Here is a 17346-nt window from a genome sequence, read left to right on the forward strand (position 1 = left end):
CCACCCCTCCTGTCCCCAGCTAGCCACGCCTCTTCTGTCCCCAGCCAGCCACCCCATCTTCTGTCCCCAGCCAGCCACCCCCTCTTCTGTCCCCAGCCAGCCAGCCCCACTTCTGTCCCCAGCCAGCCACCCCTCCTGTCCCCAGCCAGCCACCCCCACTTCTGTCCCCAACCAGCCAACCACCCCCACTTCTGTCCCCAGCCAGCCACCCCCTCTTGTCACCAGCCAGCCACCCCCTCTTCTGTCCCCAGCCAGCCATCTCCACTTCTGTCCCCAGCCAGCCACCCCTCCTGTCCCCAGCCAGCCACCTCCACTTTTGTCCCCAGCCAGCCACCCCCACTTCTGTCCCCAGTCAGCCACCCCCTCTTCTGTCACTAGACAGCCACCCTCTCTTCTGTCCCCAGCCAGCCAGCCACCCCCTCTTCTGTCCCCAGCCAGCCACCCCCTCTTCTGTCCCCAGCCACCCCCTCTTCTGTCCCCAGCCAGCCCCTCTTCTGTCCCCAGCCAGCCACCCCTCTTGTCCCCAGCCACCCCCCCTGTCCCCAGCTAGCCACCCCCTCTTCTGTCCCCAGCCAGCCACCCCCTCTTCTGTCCCCAGCCAGCCTGCTCCCCCTTGTGTCCCCAGCCAGCCACCCCCTCTTCTGTCCCCAACCAGCCAACCACCCCCACTTCTGTCCCCAGCCAGCCACCCCCCTCTTATGTCCCCAGCCAGCCACCCCCTCTTGTCACCAGCCAGCCACCCCCTCTTTTGTCCCCAGCCAGCCCCACTTCTGTCCCCATCCAACCTGCTCCCCCTTCTGTGTCCCCAGCCAGCCACCCCATCTTCTGTACTAGCCAACCTCCCCCACTTCTGTCGCCAGCCAGCCACCCCCACTTCTGTCCCCAGCCAACCACCCCCTGTTCCTGCCCCAGCCAGCCACCCCCACTTCTGTCCCCAGCCAGCCACCCCCCTCTTTTGTCCCCAGCCAGCCAGCCACCCCCTCTTCTGTTCCCAGCCAGCCACCCCCTCTTTTGTCCCCAGCCAGCCAGCCCCACTTCTGTCCCCAGCCAGCCTGCTCCCCCTTCTGTGTCCCCAGCCAGCCATCCCCTCTTCTGTACTCAGCCAGCCGCTCCTTCTTCTGTCCCCAGCCAGCCAGCCGCACTTGTCCCCAGCCAGCCACCCCACTTCTGTCCCCAGCCAGACAGCCACCCCCTCTTCTGTCCTCAGCCAGCCAGCCACCCCCATTTCTGTCCCTAGCCAGCCACCCCCTCTTCTGTCCCCAGCCAGCCACCCCACTTCTGTCCCCAGCCAGCCAGCTACCCCCACTTCTGTCCCCAGCCAGCCACCCTCACTTCTGTCCCAGCCAGCCCTCTTGCTTCCCTTACCTTCTTCTTGATGGCTTCTCTCTTCCAGCAGCGGCGGCGGGCAGGCTCCTCTCTTCCAGCAGCGGCAGCGCAGTTTGACGCCATGACGTCATGCGCCTTCTTTTAAAAAACAAAAAACCTTTTAAGCATGGCGGCCAGGACGAGCAGAAGCCGCGGAAGAGGGTGAGGGTGGGGGGTGGCGGAGTGGGCGGGCAGCGGGCGGATCCCCTGGCCGGGACCTTGCAGCGGCTACTGGTGTGCTCCGCCTCCCTCTCGGCGGTCCTGCTGTGTGACGGTGGGGGAGTGTGCGGTTTTTGGTGTCATCCCCTTGGAGGGTGACACCTGGTGCAGCCCGCACCCCCCTTGTGACGCCACTGGAGACCCCTACCAATAAAATTGTTAATAATATATGCTGGCAATGTTATTGTAAATGCTCCCAGTGCTACAAATGTGTTAAATACATTGTAGTGCCCCCAGGTCACATTGTGTCACACAGAATCCCCAGTTCACATACAGTATGCCACATGCCCTCCATGCTGTTGGTGTAGCTATGTGTGTGGACCCCCAGCGAGTGGGGCCCTGACTGCCCTATTGTTAATCCGGCTCTGTTTGAAGATGGAATTTCCCAAATCTTTGCCGGCTAAATTGTTATTGTTTTCATTTTCTTAATAACTTTCAACCAGGACATTTGTTACAGGTTAAACATCAATTTTCTATCTATCTAACAAGATTGTTTATCTTCTTAATTTAGGTTTAAATGGGCACCAAACATGGTTAATATATTAATCTATAAATAGACACCATACGTTGAGATACTGTTCTTTATGAAGGTCACCTTTATACTAGCTATGTCATGTGTTTGGACAAAAATGGGAGCATATACAAGTGTAGGAGCTATTACATGTCCCTGGAGCAATAAGCGGCCCCCCAGCTGTTGTAGAACTACACATCCCAGCATGCCCTGCCAGTTTTGATATTTGACCAAACAAATTGTTGCAAGGCATGCTGGGATCTGTAGTTCTATCAGCTAGAGGGCCGCTTATTGCCCACCCCTGCTCCAGGGTATAAATGGAATGTAAAATGTACATACTGTAGATACTGTTGAACTCATTTTAGGACTGTACAAGAATTTGATTTCATTCCTCTTCACAGGGTCTTGTAGAAGAGAATTCAATTTAGCACATTGGCTGTGAAGTCCCTCTGGTACCAGTAATATTGCTCATAGATGTACGCAGGAAAATTAGCGATGTTGGTTACTGTAGTATGACGATGTGCGAAGCGAAACATCCCAATAACACATTCCACTGAACTGAGGCAACCACATAGACTTTACCAGATATTTGGTAGAAAGCAAAGGTCAGGGGGACAATCACATGTAAAATTCCTGTGCTTTCTCTGGAGAGGGAACATTTATGAAAACTGATGCACAGGAAATATGAGCTGTAATCAATAACAACCATTCAGACTTTGACTGTGACTTTTCTAGTGCAGTTCAAAAAATAAAAGCAGATACAATACCTGGTTGGTTGCTATGAGATACAGCACCCGCATTTGTGTCTCCTCCAGTCCATCCCTGACCTTATGACATGCAGCCCATATTCAATATGACCATGCTTGTACTGTGACACACACAGGGAGGCCTTATATTGTCATTGTATGGGGACTGACAGATGTAGCAGCCTAGTGCAGTAGCCATCTATTTCCCACAGGCAAATCACCTCTAAAAATCATTGTCTGGTATGAGCATCCTCTCTAATGCATCTACAGAGAAAGGAAAGATTAATTTATTTTCTCCTTGAGGTACACTAGTAATATATGCCTTGTCCCAGCTCCCTTTGGCATGCGTTGATCCCTATTCTTCTTTAACAAACAGCCTTCTCATCCAAACATAGCTATCAGTCAAGAGATTTATTTATCATATCAAGGATGCAGAATTGCGGGTCCTACAAGGTCTCTGATATCAGCACGAGTGAAAGGTACTCTCACTTTCTTTTATTGATTTGGAAGAAACCGTGCCCACGATGACAGAAACAAAGATTCCCAGATTAGTCTTTTGTCTGGCTGCTTGGTGAGAAGTCTCGCATCTGCTGGTCTTAGGCCAGTAAATCTATTTGAATGCAAGGTCACCCAGGGTGTGGATTGCTGTTATTATAGGAGGGCCCAATATTTCCCAGTTGCTGCATAAAACACCAATGACAACATGACAGTGTCTAGCAGACCTATATTGAGTGCACTGATTGACTTCTGCCTTTAAAGCGGGCTGGATCTAAATTTAGTTCCTGTGCACTTGCCGCCTTTCTCATTTTCTTTTGCATGGCACAGTAACATTTGATTAAATTGCTAACTCTGACTTATGGCTATGAGGTGGGAAGCAAGCTACTTTGTAACATGAACTGTGTTGCTTATGATGCTTTACTGGCATTGTCACATGAAATATTCCAAGTCCTCCCTCTCCTGTACTTAATTAAACTCATCACAGTGCCGAAAGAGTCACGTCAAGATCATGCCTCTTCAACCTTCATTTAAGGTCAGTCGTGACTCTCCTGCCTTTACAATTTTCAAGTAAGCATTTAAAGTAAACCTCTCGCCTAAATTGAGTTGTGAGCCACCAATATGATCATTTATTTTAGATCTTCATTATAACCTAAAACCAGAGAAATATGCTATTATGTTTACAGCCATGAAGTTCAGTAAATCAGCCTAGACACTACACTACACTACCTTTTGGCACAAGAATTGCAATTTAAAATTTATCTTGCATTGCTGTTTAATGGATTGTTATGATGTTCACATTGCTCTTAGGAATAGTTTTATTGAAAATGTATTATTTTCAGATGAGAACTTAAGTAGAGAATTGTAAGGAAAGAAATTTCGAACAATTATAAAAAAGAAAAGAAAAAAAGTACGCTTAAATAACAAAGCTTTCCTGGAAATGTGCTAAATACTGCTTGAGTGAAGTTTTTATATAATTAATTATGGAATTCTGTCTCACATAATATTCTTGGCATTGTTCAAGGACTTTACACCCTGCAGGGTATTACTGAACAGACGCACAAGAATGACGGCACTAAGATAACTCATTGGGTGCTATGCCAAGGACTTTGGGGATATGAAGTAGCAGATGCACAAGAATGCCATGATTAAGATAACTTATTTAATTCTACATATTTTGGTGAAAAGTGTATAAGTTATAATAAAATCTATGTAGCCAGCTAATGCCAGGCTGACATCTATTGTTTTTGTGTTGTCTAGATACTTACTCTGTTTGCCATACAAGCTAATCTTTTCTGCTTCGGCTGCATAAGGTGGTTTAGGGCTTACTTGATGGTTTGTGCATATTCTGTGACAGATGATGTTTTTTATTGAGAACTTGCCAACATTGGCGATTGGAAAATCAGGATAATTGAAGTTTTGTACCTGATGAACTGAATTGATGCTGAGATCTGTCTAAACTACACTCATTTACACAAATCCACAGGATTGCTAGTAAAGATGTGCGGTTTGGTTTTCCTGAAAACCAAATACACCCGAACTTTGGGGTTCTGAGTCGAATTGAGTCCCGGCTCGGATCAGTTTTGGGGTTCCGAGTAGAACTGAGTCCTGGCTTGGATCACTTTTGGGATTCCGAGTAAAACTGAGACCTGGCTCGGGTCTGCTGTAAGTTCAAAACTTGGATTTAAAAGCCGAATCTCAGGTTTTGGATTGCATGTAAACAGGTCCAAATTACATGATTTTAGCTTTTCTATCAATTTTAGAGAGATCCAAAACCAAATCCAAACCAAAACACTTGTGGGTGGTTTTGCACAATCAAAACACAGGGGTCTGCGCACATCTATAATTGCTAGAATGGTAACCCGCTTGTCTTAGAAGATGCCAGCTTCCCAAACTGCTTCAGCTGCTCCACAGTCTATTTCAAGCGCCAAGGCTTTTCCAATGTAGAAGTATTGTGGTGCAAGGAAACCTGGAGATCCCGGCCCATTCATCTTGCCTACTCTATCTACAAGTTATGACAGTAAAGGTTTATAAGTGGAAAAGTTAATTCTCTGCGATATACAGTAACACTGTGATGTTGATCTGTAGTAACCCATCATTGCTAATTGTCCTGCACTAGGAAAATTAGCACTGTTACTGCTCACAAAAAGTGTCTTCTCCGATTTCTTCCACACATTGGTGCCCAGCATTATATGGATGAAGGTATTTGCAGTCACCACTGCAATTTCCACAGAAACTACATGAAAAAATGACAGCGGCACTTGTATTAATCCCTGTGCCGCACGACCATCTATCTGTAAAGGAAACAGCTAAGTGCAGGATAGGAGATACCAAATGTTACACTTTCTGGAACTGTTACTAAGGAAATGGAGAGAGACGTTCTCCCCTATTAACTATGTTTAATTTATTATTAACTTTTTCAATAGATTAATTGTATAGTATTTTACTGGCATAGTCATTGTATTCAGTGGACAGCCTATAAACAAGTCACCTCCAGGGCCTGATTCTGGTGCACTAATGTGCCTTTCCTCGTCACTAGGCACTAGAAATGTCGTCGTTATGTACGTTGTTCCACAGCATGCATAAAGAATGAGTGTCCCAGCCTGAATGAACTGCTTCACCAGGATTGGAATACAGTTCACATTTTTCAGCCTCCAGTGGGGTTTTTACAGCAGGAGGAACACCGCAGACAACAGGCACATGGATGCAGAAATCTATTCATGTGCAGTGCAGCGGCAGGTCACCCCCCTTTAACTGAGGGGTTATCAGTAAAGCCACTATGATTAATGTTTTTTTCACCACCTTCCATGGACAATTTACACTCCACATACAGGAATGTAAGCAGTATATACATATATACTTGCAATTTTTCTCTTGATAATAAATGACACACAATATAAAATAAGCAATAAATCTGTTTTACAGACAGATCAATGACAGACATTACATATTGATCAATGGTATATATGCATAAATAAAAAGTGTCTGCAGATAGGCTTATACATGTACACGTTATCAAGCAAAGCTTATGCAAATCTTGCCATTTTTGTTTCAGTGCCTTTTTACAATTACTCAATGTAGAGGCAGTGGGTTTGCAGCGTAGAGATCTACACCTCGTCCGTAATAAATGGTATGAGCCCTGGCTCAGCTGTTGCTTAATGATTGCTTCTTGTATTATGCATAGCATGGCGGCTGAGCATAGTTCCGGATCACTGGCACATACAAAGACATTCGTTGGTTTTGCAAAATTAAAACTTTCAACCCTGTACTGTAAAACAAAGATCAGAATAAAAAACACAGCTTTTTCTCTAAACTTGCCATTTTTTGTTGTTTACTTAGTAGTAGATCATTACTAGAAGAGGTGACAGTAGTTTAATCATATTTAATAAATGTTCTTCATTGCATTGGAGTGAAATGCAGAAGCATAAAGTAGAAAACAATGGTTAACTGTGCTGTCAAACATTTCCTTGACTATTTTAACTTTGCTCTGTTGTAGTGCTAAGACATTGAGAGCCTCATTTATCAACGAGTTTTATCATATGCAGCGAGTTTTAAAACTTGTTGCGTATGATAATGATGCTCTAATCAATCAGTTCCTAAATGTCATCTGTTTGAAAAATGACAGTTGGGAGCTGATTGGCTGGTGCACCATTTATCATATGCAATGAGTTTTAAAACTCGTTGCATATGATAAAACTCGTTGATAAATGAGGCCCTGAATTAGATTATGACCATGGTGCTATCTGCAAGGAATTTGTAGGTTTACTCCAGGTTGTCCAGCTTCCTCCAATAGTCCAAAACCATGCTGATAGGTTAGTTGCTCCTGGATGACATTTTTGAGTCAACAATACCTATGTCTCTTATTATCTTTTGTACTAGTACACACACTACAGGATAGCAACGGCAGCATAATGAAGTTGTGGAAATAATTGTGATGTAAAAGTGTAACATAGTGTTATTTATGGAATCAATTGTCCTTGGCCTTATTGTAAAAGTTCAGTGAACTCGTGGGAACAGTCCAACCATAGATGCAATGTGTCCTCAGGGCAGGGGAGAAAGGCAGCTGTAACCCACAGCTGACCACAATTCATGTTTCAAACGTCCACATAATTTAGGCTGGTACTAGCTTAGCTGAGCATTGCATTGTAAAAGATTTCTAACTTGTTGTGACACATTTTTTGTACTGTAACTGTTCTATGACAGATGGCATGGAAAGTAACAAAGGAATACTATCAAGACAAGGTTTTAACATATTTAATATTAAAAAAATAGAAATTTCATAATGCATTGTATGATTTTAATGATTCATCAAATGCCTTGATATGAAGTAGAACATATTTTTGATCTAATGGAATAACTATAAGGAAGAGTTAGTGACTGCTTTGGACTTTTAGCCAATGTTAGGAGCAATCATCAAATCTTCCGTAGCTAGAAATTCTACTACTGTACAGGCCTGATAAGTGTCTCTGCCCAAGACTGTGATTCTGTGTGAGCAGGCTTTTCCAGAAGATAAATCAGATTGCTGACCATTAGCACACTTCACATCTGCCGGGATCTGTCTTTATGTCATTATGGCATTTTCACTCTCGACAGTTACTGTGTAATTATAATATGACATACTGTGACACTTTGTAATATGCTATTCTATAATGTGCTATCATTGTACAGCACATTATAATCAACTACAGTTGACAAGAGTGTGCAAGAGAGCTGGGAACTAGGAATTTCTTGATATTCTTTAAGTATAGCATCATACAGGTACTAGGAGCATTTAATGAGAGGAGGGGGCTTGCGTGCAGACTCAGTGCAGGCCCCCTCCTCTTTCTAGCGATGCCTTGGCGGGTGTAGCAATAGATTCTGGATTAGTGCCAGAACCTACTGCACATGTGCAGGTTTTTGGGAAAATTGCGCCCACGTCGTGTTCCTGGGGACAGTAGTACTACGTATGCGCAAGTCAGCGCTGGAACCCTGCTCTGCACACCCTGCACCCATTATAGATGCTCCCCTGGGTAGGGCCAAAGAGCGCATCATAGAGATCAGCAGTAATGGTTGGTGCTTAACGAAAGTTGCAAGGTAAGTATGGCTCTTCTAACACATGGCCTAATTGAGAGATGTACCTGAACCTGATATTTATGTACATCTACAATGATTTTGCGACTTTTAAGAATGCGCAGAAATCGCACTGTGCATGTGCAGGTTTGGGGCTGTGATGTTGCTCGCAGTGCCCCAAATGCCGTAGTATAATTGTCATGCACCTAGCATTTGGGGGCAGCAACAGACAGTGCCCCTGAAAACAGGGGTGTGACGTCCTTGTTTTCTGGGCGTGCTGAAACCAGTGGCTGCGTCCTTTTATGCAACTTTACTGGTTTCAGCAGCATGAATTTGCCAACCATCCTGAGTAACCTTAGGGTTACTGAGATGACCGATCTTCACGCAGATGATCCGATGTTGTGGCCTCAGACACAGCAGCGGATCAGAGAAGCTGGCAGGAGGCGTCTATCTACACTTATCGAACAGCCACTGTGTTTAAAGACACAGCAGCTGTGTGATCTGCCTCCATTTCTGAATCAGGCCCACATTCCTTACTCTGGTAAGAGAAAGGGGGAGGGGGCAATTTGGAGAAATATAGGGCCTGATTCAGCGTGTGCGCAGAATGGGTCCAGCGTAGTCGCACGCAGACCCTTGAATGCCTCTGTCTGATTGACAGGCAGAGGTATTTAAGGGGCGGTGCGGGGGCAGGGTTGGCCGGCGTTCCCGGGAAATGGAGGAGTGTCCGCCATGTTTTCCGGGAGTGGCTAGACCAGGATCTGCATTGATCAATGCAGTGTCCTGGGCTCAAAAACCGACCAGCCTGAGTAAGCTGAGACTTACTCAGCTGGCTGGAGGGCTGGCGCCGTCAACCATGGCGACCATCTACTACCGATGGTCGCGATGGTGATCCCAGCCTGCGACCTCCATTACAGTGCTGGGGTTGCAAATGCGGCAGGGGGTGTCATACACCTCCTGCTGCATTTGCATAATAGCAAGAATCGCAGTTGCAAAACTGCCTGCGTGCAGCATCGCAATTGCGATCCTTGCTGTAACCAGAGAAACCCTTTCATCAGTAAGTGATCAATCCACGTACCATAAAGGACGGTGGCTGTGACATTTGTAAGCAATGCTATTAAAGACTATTAGGAAAATTGATGTGTGTAAGAGAGTAAATGATTAAGAGAGCATTACATCCTGACAATCAGAGGGAGTTTAGAGGTGTGTCTTCAGTATATTAACAAGAATCACTGTATCTTAGGAACCACACTTTCATGTAATTTATGTATATATAATGCAATATCAGTCATGAGAAATCTCTAAATCTGTACAGCATAACAATTCTTATTTGAAGACCACAGGAGACTGCATGCAAACATTTTATGAAAGTGGTTCAGCAGTTTAAAATACGTTTTGCATATGTTTTTCTGACATTTTTAAAATAAACCTTAAAATTATATGTTCAGTTTTTTATTTATTATTTAGAAATCAGTCATCTCTGAGACTACAGCATGAGTGATTGTCAGCAGCAGCCTCCCGCAACCTACATTTACCTATAGTATTTGGAAGTTACTTTTTTGGTAATAAAATTTGCTTGGTTTGCTAGATGCATTTATTCTATCGATGTTTGATCTATTGAAAATTTTATTGGAAGAGCTAAATTTGATGGGAGTATGTCTGTTCAATGGAACAATATTTATTTTAGCTCACGTACAGCACAGTGCATGTATCGATCCCTGTCCATGGTGCTGACAATGGTAATGTATACAACTAAAGGTTTTAGTTGTATACACACGGACAGATTTGTCAGATGAACGATTGAACGATTTGCAAACGATTTGCAAACGATTTGCAAATGATTGAACGATTTTTGACTGCATTAAAATGAATGGAAATCGTCCAAAACTGACTGCAAACACAGCAGATGTCAGATATCGTTATATGACAAACAGGAACACGCATAGTTCATCGTTCAGACATGCCAAATAAAGGAGCATACAGACTAGACGATATGCTCCCTGAGCGATATCGTCTAGTGTGTCCCCGGCAGGGTGTGCTCAATGTCATTCATGACATTGAACACACCCGCTGAACGAAATCATTAACGATATCGTTCAGCGCCGGGCTCTCTCCCCCATTCCCCAACATGCAGCAACCTGACGACATCGTCAGGTTGGCCTGCATGTTTACTTGATGAACAATAATGACAAACGACCCGCGGGAACGAGCGTCGTCGTTATCGTTCATCTTTTTTATGTTAAAAATGGATGATAAAGTGGACGACTGAACGATATCGTTATCGTTCAGTCGTCCACATTAATCGCCCAGTGTGTACGCACCATATGTCAGATTTTCCTTCAGATATGAACGATTGAACGATTTTTTAAATCATTATCGTTCAGATCTGAAGAAAAATCTGACCGTGTGTATGCACCATAACAGTAATTCTGGCCCTTAAGTGTTATTTCGGTATGTAGTTATGAGACCTGCAGACGCATGGCTGCCGGTCTCAATACCGATAGTGTAATCACGGCAAGGAATCTAACATAGGCATACTGATTCCGTTATTTCTTTATTAACATGTATTCATGTAGCCCCAACAAAGGTAACTAGTTCCCTGCTCACACGGTTCCAATATATAGAGCCTTAAAATGTACTTACATTTATGGATGAACAACATAATTCAGCATAGATAAGAAATTACCATTTTGGCCACTTTAGGGATCTCTATACTAATTGTCAAAATAAAAATTCATAGAAATCACTGGAATATCTTAACATTTTATAAATTTACTTCTATAAAAAGCTTTATAACATTATCTATTTCCTCTACTTAAAATTGCAATTAAATATTAGAAATTCATTTGTGCAAAATAGAATTTTTGGACAGTATTGTGAATAATTCTTTGAACTAAGTAGTGTAGGTATAACTACAGCAGAGTTGCATCAGGTAAATATTTTGAGAGTGGGGTTATTATTACAAGGATTCCCTGTATAAATTAGTTATTCAGCAGAAATAGAGAGAATACTACAGGGATTAGGAAGCACGCACTGTGAAGGGCATAGAACAGTGTCAGTCAGCACTTACACATACAGTAATTCACCAGGGGCTGTGTAAGCTTGATACTATCAGGCGCTGGTTGGTAAATTGTAGCCTGTCAGGGGCAAAAGCAGGATTTCTACAGGGGAGTTTCAGAATGCTTAATTTGGGGACAAATGAAAGAAGAAGAAAGTGTAGTTAAATTGTTTCACATACATATCGTTGAGTCCCAGAGTGTTGCTTATTCACATCTTTATCTAGTCAGATTAATATTATATATTTAGTATATGTCATACTATAAAATAACATCTTGCAGTGCAGATATACGCACAATTGGTCAATGTTATCAACTTTGCAATTTAGATACACAATCTCAGAAATGTAATGGAAGGATATTGGGCATTCCTGGTGGTGACTTAGAGGTGGCTATTCAGACGCACAAAGATGTACTTGGAGTGTAGCAGGCATCTCGCACAAGTGGTGCGAACTCAGATGCTTACATTGGAGGCCATACTCTGACAAATAATCTGCACCTAGCATAGGACAGGTGCAAGTTTCCATGCTGCTCCTGAAGGTAGTGTCTAAAGACACAGCAAGCGGGATTATTGCATCTGAAGTTGTTTAAAGTGGGAGACTCAGTCTTTGCACATTCAGGACCTGAGTCAGAGATGAACGCAAATGCCATCACAGCTGCGATATCTCATTGATCGCAACTGCAAAAATATGTTAATGACTCACCTGCCATCCAGTACTTAGAGAGGCCCACTAAAAGCATCTCACATCCACCGCTCACACACAAAACCGGAAACATTGGAAACATCGAACGCACATCAGGCAGCCATCTGCCTTCTGAGTAATTCTAAGCGGTTGCAGACACAGGGGGTCTCCAGACATGGAGGGGGCTTTCCCGTTGCGAGCATGAAAGCAGTAGCTAATTTATGGACGCCCATAAAACAGTGTTTAAACGGGCCAACATGCCCGCAGTTTTCTATCCACCCCTCGTTAGCTCCCCCAAACACTGACTACCTGTCACTCATTTACGAGTGAATCCTGTGTGAGCAGATTCGCAATTCAGTCACTGCGTGTGAATTTTCAGGGCCATGCTTTCCATCTTGGTAAGTTACTCCATAATTGAAACCCAATTTAAAGTGTTTTCTAGATGGTATAGGTGTCCCCTGGACTGTCTAACAATATCAAAACGTTACTGGCACTTCCCTACATATCTGGTGGGTTTTCCCAGTATTACGTTCCTCATGGGACTCAGTAAAATGCTTTATTATTGTTAGAGAGCAGTATGCTTAGGGCCTGATTCAGAGCCACTCGTAAGCGGCCGCTCGTTCGCTCCGAGCGATGTTCGCACAACTGAGCATGCGTATGGATCATAATGCACATGCGCCAACCAGTCAGTGCCATCGGAAATCGAGCGCTCGCCAAATAGAGAGTGCCTGCTAATTTGAGTGACAGGATGAGGCATTTGTGGGTGGTAACAGGGGAAGGTGCTTGAAAACGGGGAGTGGAGATCCAAACGCAGGCGTGCCAAACGGTCAAAACGGGCGTTTTAAGGGTGTGCATAATTAACAAAGCAGCGTCATCGACCACATCACTTGGTTGTCTCTTAGCCTGAACTGTTCGCATGATTGCGGTAGGATAAACCTACCACAAGCACTGCGAGCAGTTCACATGCCTTTCGATGTACTCAATTAATCAAATAAATAGCAGAGATGACGTATGATGTTAGCGGCCAGGGGGCGTCTTTACAAAATAGCGAGTTCGTGTTTCGTTCGCTCGCTCAGTCATAGAGGCGTCAACAGACCGCAAAGAGTGAGCACTCAATTTAAATAGCCGGCCCCTTTTTCTGAACGAGCGAGCACAAATAGCGTCCGGCTCTGAATCAGGCCCTTAGTCTCCTCACTGTGCATACAAGCTGGGTACTAGGGCCCAGAGTCTGCAGGGAGGTCCCACCTTTGACTTGATGTGCTACTGCAGCAATATTACGGTGTAAGTGGGTGCCACAGTACTGCGCACATGTGATACCCTGACACCTGCTACTATCCACAATTTGATACCACTATTGCATTCCTGCTGTGTAAAGCTATTAACCCCATGCATTACCTCTACATATCCTGTTGCTGCTGTTTAACAATAAACCCAGCATCCTGGTTAAGGTGTGGCCTTGTCACTATCACATCTGCTGTACACCTATTGCATATCTCCCAACTTTGAAGATTTTGGAATGGGGACCTTGCACACGCCCAAAAAGAGGGGTGGAGTCTCAATGAAAGGGGCGGAGCCTTACTGCACTCCCGTTTACGACACTGTTTGTGCATGCCCAGCACTCTAAGAGATGCTGGACTGCCCCCATACTCCCCCTACACTGTGAATAGATGCCGTGCACATGCACACAGCATCTTTTTTCTGTTTACGGTGTGTGCTTCCCCCAACTCCCTCCCCCACCAATGGACACTGCGGCCCACGGGTGGGACAATGGGAAAGTCCCAAATAAACGGGACTGTCTTGCTAAATGCGGGACAGTTGAGTTGGGAGTTATTCTATTGTGACCACCACCCCACTAGGCTATATCAATAATTATGTGTGGGGATATTCCTTTTTGCTTATTAATAAGATTACAGGCCCTATATCCTCCTATAAGAAGTCAATACTCAAACACCTTAACAGCACAGCTAAAGCAGTCATTACAGTCCACTGGAGGTGTCCTTCACCACCAACTGTTGGAGAATGGTTCCTTAGGTTAGACCATTATATGGCCATGGATAACCTTCTGTCAGGGGCCATGGGCGTCAGAACAGGGGGGAGGGGTAAGGAGGTGGCAGTTCACCCGCCCCCCAAAAAAACATTTGAAAGGCACGGCGGCCGCGGATGGTCAGGAGCTGTGCTTTATAGCAATAGGCTTCATGTTCTGGTGTTTAAGTTAGAATACAGCACATTACACCTAACCCTCCATGCACTTAATGGAGCTGCTGGTCACGCCCCCTATGCGCAATGTAATGACATCATGCGCTCAGAGGGCGGGACCGACACAGGGTGTAATTGTGTCCTGTTACGGCTCTGATGAGAATGTAAAGGTTTTCACTGACGTGACCACGACACTCCCATAACGCGCCCGCAAAATGGATTTTTCTTCTGCATTCACGTCAGGCCACTATGTGAACATCGGCATTGCGTTCACTTATCATGCACTTCTGAATCAGGCTCACAGTGGGGAGAGGGTAGGATTTTATATTACCTAATGAGCTCAGAGGAGCAATCCTACATCATGTGATGTTGGCTGCTTCGGTAGTCTATGATATAATAGCAACTTGAAGCAACAAATCATGGAAAAATTGTAAATACCAAGATTACTCTGTCACAGTGATATATGTAATAAACAATAACAAACACCTACTTACAGTTTGAATTATTAAGAATTGAGGAATTTGTTATGATGTAAATCAGCAAATATTTAGCACATTTTATAGCAGTGCACATTCACTTTGTAACGTGTGAGAGTAACAATTAAATGTAATGTTTTTGCTCTTTTCAGATGGTACATTCCATTGTTCAGCCTCATATTCCTGATGATGTTGTGTTACCTCCGGATAATCTATGTTGCAAAGCAGAGGGTAAAGTTGTGTTTTTTTTACACTTATATTAATGCCACTACAGTTTAAAATTGTATGTAAGTGTACCAGATTTCTACCATAGTCTGTTCTCTGTATCCCAGCAGTGATTTTATTATTTTAGAATTTAGCAGCTGGAATTATGGGCCTGATCAGCGGTGGACGCAGTGCTGATGCTGGATGTATTGGAGCAATTTTTTGCTACTGCGCATGGGTCTAAGTAGCACTGTGTATGTGTCCTGATTATGTCCGTACAGAGGGCTTCATTCAACAAGGAACGCAAGCTAGCAGACGCACGCACCCATCCGCTGCGAGAATATACTAATCAATTCATACGCTCGGAGACCGCAACACAAGATGCAGACGCCCAGCCCCATACTAAGCCGCCCATCTCCCTTTACTCACAGTATGATCAGTACGCAAGATAGCGTAAACATTGGTAACATCGAGAACCATCGGACCCATACGTACAATAGTGGTTGTCCTGACATGCCGCAGGATTTTGGCTGATTCCTTTGTACAGCTAACGGTATGGCTGCATATGCCGCCGCACTGCCTTAATTATGCACGCCACTATAACGGCGTTATAACGCCTGCGTTCGCCTGACCACCACCCGTCACCACCAACAAATGGCACTTCCTGTCAATCAATATCGGAAGGGTCTGCGTGCACACTGCGTGTTGTCTGCGTACCATAACCCAATCGCACTGGCTAGTTTGCGCATGCGCAGTGCAAATTATTTGACCGATTGTGTGCATTCTCTCCTTTGCGTTCCTTGCTGAATCAGGCCCAGAGTCATAGTTCCTGGGTGAAGAGGTGTCTTAGATGGTCTGTCTTATCTTATGTCACAGGTATGTTGCAAAAGTGGTTGCATACACAGATGTTCAACCACTTACATAGGACACCATACTCAGACATAGAACCTGCACCTGCCATAGGGCTGTTGCACCAATGGGCATTACAGGGTGTACTAGTGCTGACAGTGGGTGTCTCAGTCCTTGCTCATTCAGATGCACAAATGTACACCAGGGAAGGACTTCTTATGGCATTTAAATAAAGTCACAGACTGGCGACCGCCAATGGACACAACCGCGGCCAATCTGAGTTGTTTCTTATGAGTCAAATGGATCTTCTCAAGTTTCAGCCCTGGCTTAGACTCTGTACCCTGGCTGAGATATTGGTTACTCATAGAAGGGACACACAAATGTTAGAGCCTATTTGTTTCACTCTACCTCCCTTAAATCTTGCTAACAAATTCATTTGACAGTCACCTCCACTGAACCCCTTTCTAATGTCGTTTCTACCACTTTCCACCCTCATTGTCTGTCTGAACATGTATTCCCTCCTGATATAATTTATTAGTGGGAGAGCAAGGAAGCTGAATCTTCGTGTTAGAATGAAATTACTATCTAATGCAGGGGTTCCCAACCACGGTCCTCAAGGCACACTTACAGTCCAGGATAGCCATACTTGAGCACAGATGACTTATTTAGAACCTCAGTTATTTTGATTTAACCATCTGTGCTCAAGCATGGATATCACTAAAACCTGGACCGTTAGTGTGCCTTCACTGATCTAAAGTCATTGCAGTTATAGATACTACTGAAAGCAGTTGGGTGGGAAGACTATGGGAGTTATCTCATCTAAGAGATTACGGAACTGTCTAACTGCTAATGCTGCAACCGATGGGTTTAGCACAGAGACAGAATATTGATTGCACCATTGAACCTTACTCCAGCCAAATGGAGGTCCAGAATGTCGGTCTGAACGTGGCCACCAAAATCAGTGCAACTGCTGAAAAAATCTCAGTCACTGACCCCGACACGCTCACATCTGACTAGCCACCCCGTTACCACTCAGAAATGCCCACTGAAATTGCTTCTATCTGCTGCATCCCCATGCGGTAACCATCGCAACACATGCGCAGTGTGACTCGGAGACAAGCGCAGTCTGAACAAATCGGCCACTTGCATCCGACATCGACACAGCATCCACCTCTGAATCAGGCCCATAATCTTGAAACTAGTTATCTTCTTAATGACTATACCTTCCCATATACAGAACAGATATACGCTGAGAATCTTCATGTGGAAAATACAAAGAAAACCCTGTTCTACCAGTCACAGGCTATCTTTGAGCAGGGTGAGAGGTACAGCAAATTCTCTGCCATGTTAGCTAGTGATTAGCAAGCACAGTATAGTATACCCAGGAAGGTTGATTGGTGATACACAGCACTGAAATAAGAATTGTTTTTACAAAGTCCTGTAGACATTCCATACCACATCTCTCTCATCGCATTTTATACAGGTTGTAGCTTCCTTTCC

The 17346-nt window shown here is 44.5% G+C and overlaps 1 protein-coding gene across 3 annotated transcripts in view; it reads left to right on the forward strand.

Moving 5' to 3' along the window:
• LOC148539318 (uncharacterized) overlaps positions 1-17346 on the forward strand; it is an 896509-nt gene that overhangs the window by 564999 nt on the left and 314164 nt on the right. For all 3 annotated transcript variants that reach the window (XM_088451557.1, XM_088451554.1, XM_088451555.1), the window contains exon 9: positions 14946-15024. In XM_088451557.1, coding sequence (XP_088307683.1) covers positions 14946-15024 — 79 coding nt within the window. The remainder of the gene's footprint in view (positions 1-14945; positions 15025-17346) is intronic.

The sequence above is a fragment of the Taudactylus pleione genome, unplaced genomic scaffold (genome assembly GCF_031769625.1).
Source record: "Taudactylus pleione unplaced genomic scaffold, aTauple2 ptg000026l, whole genome shotgun sequence".
Lineage (NCBI taxonomy): Eukaryota > Metazoa > Chordata > Amphibia > Anura > Myobatrachidae > Taudactylus > Taudactylus pleione.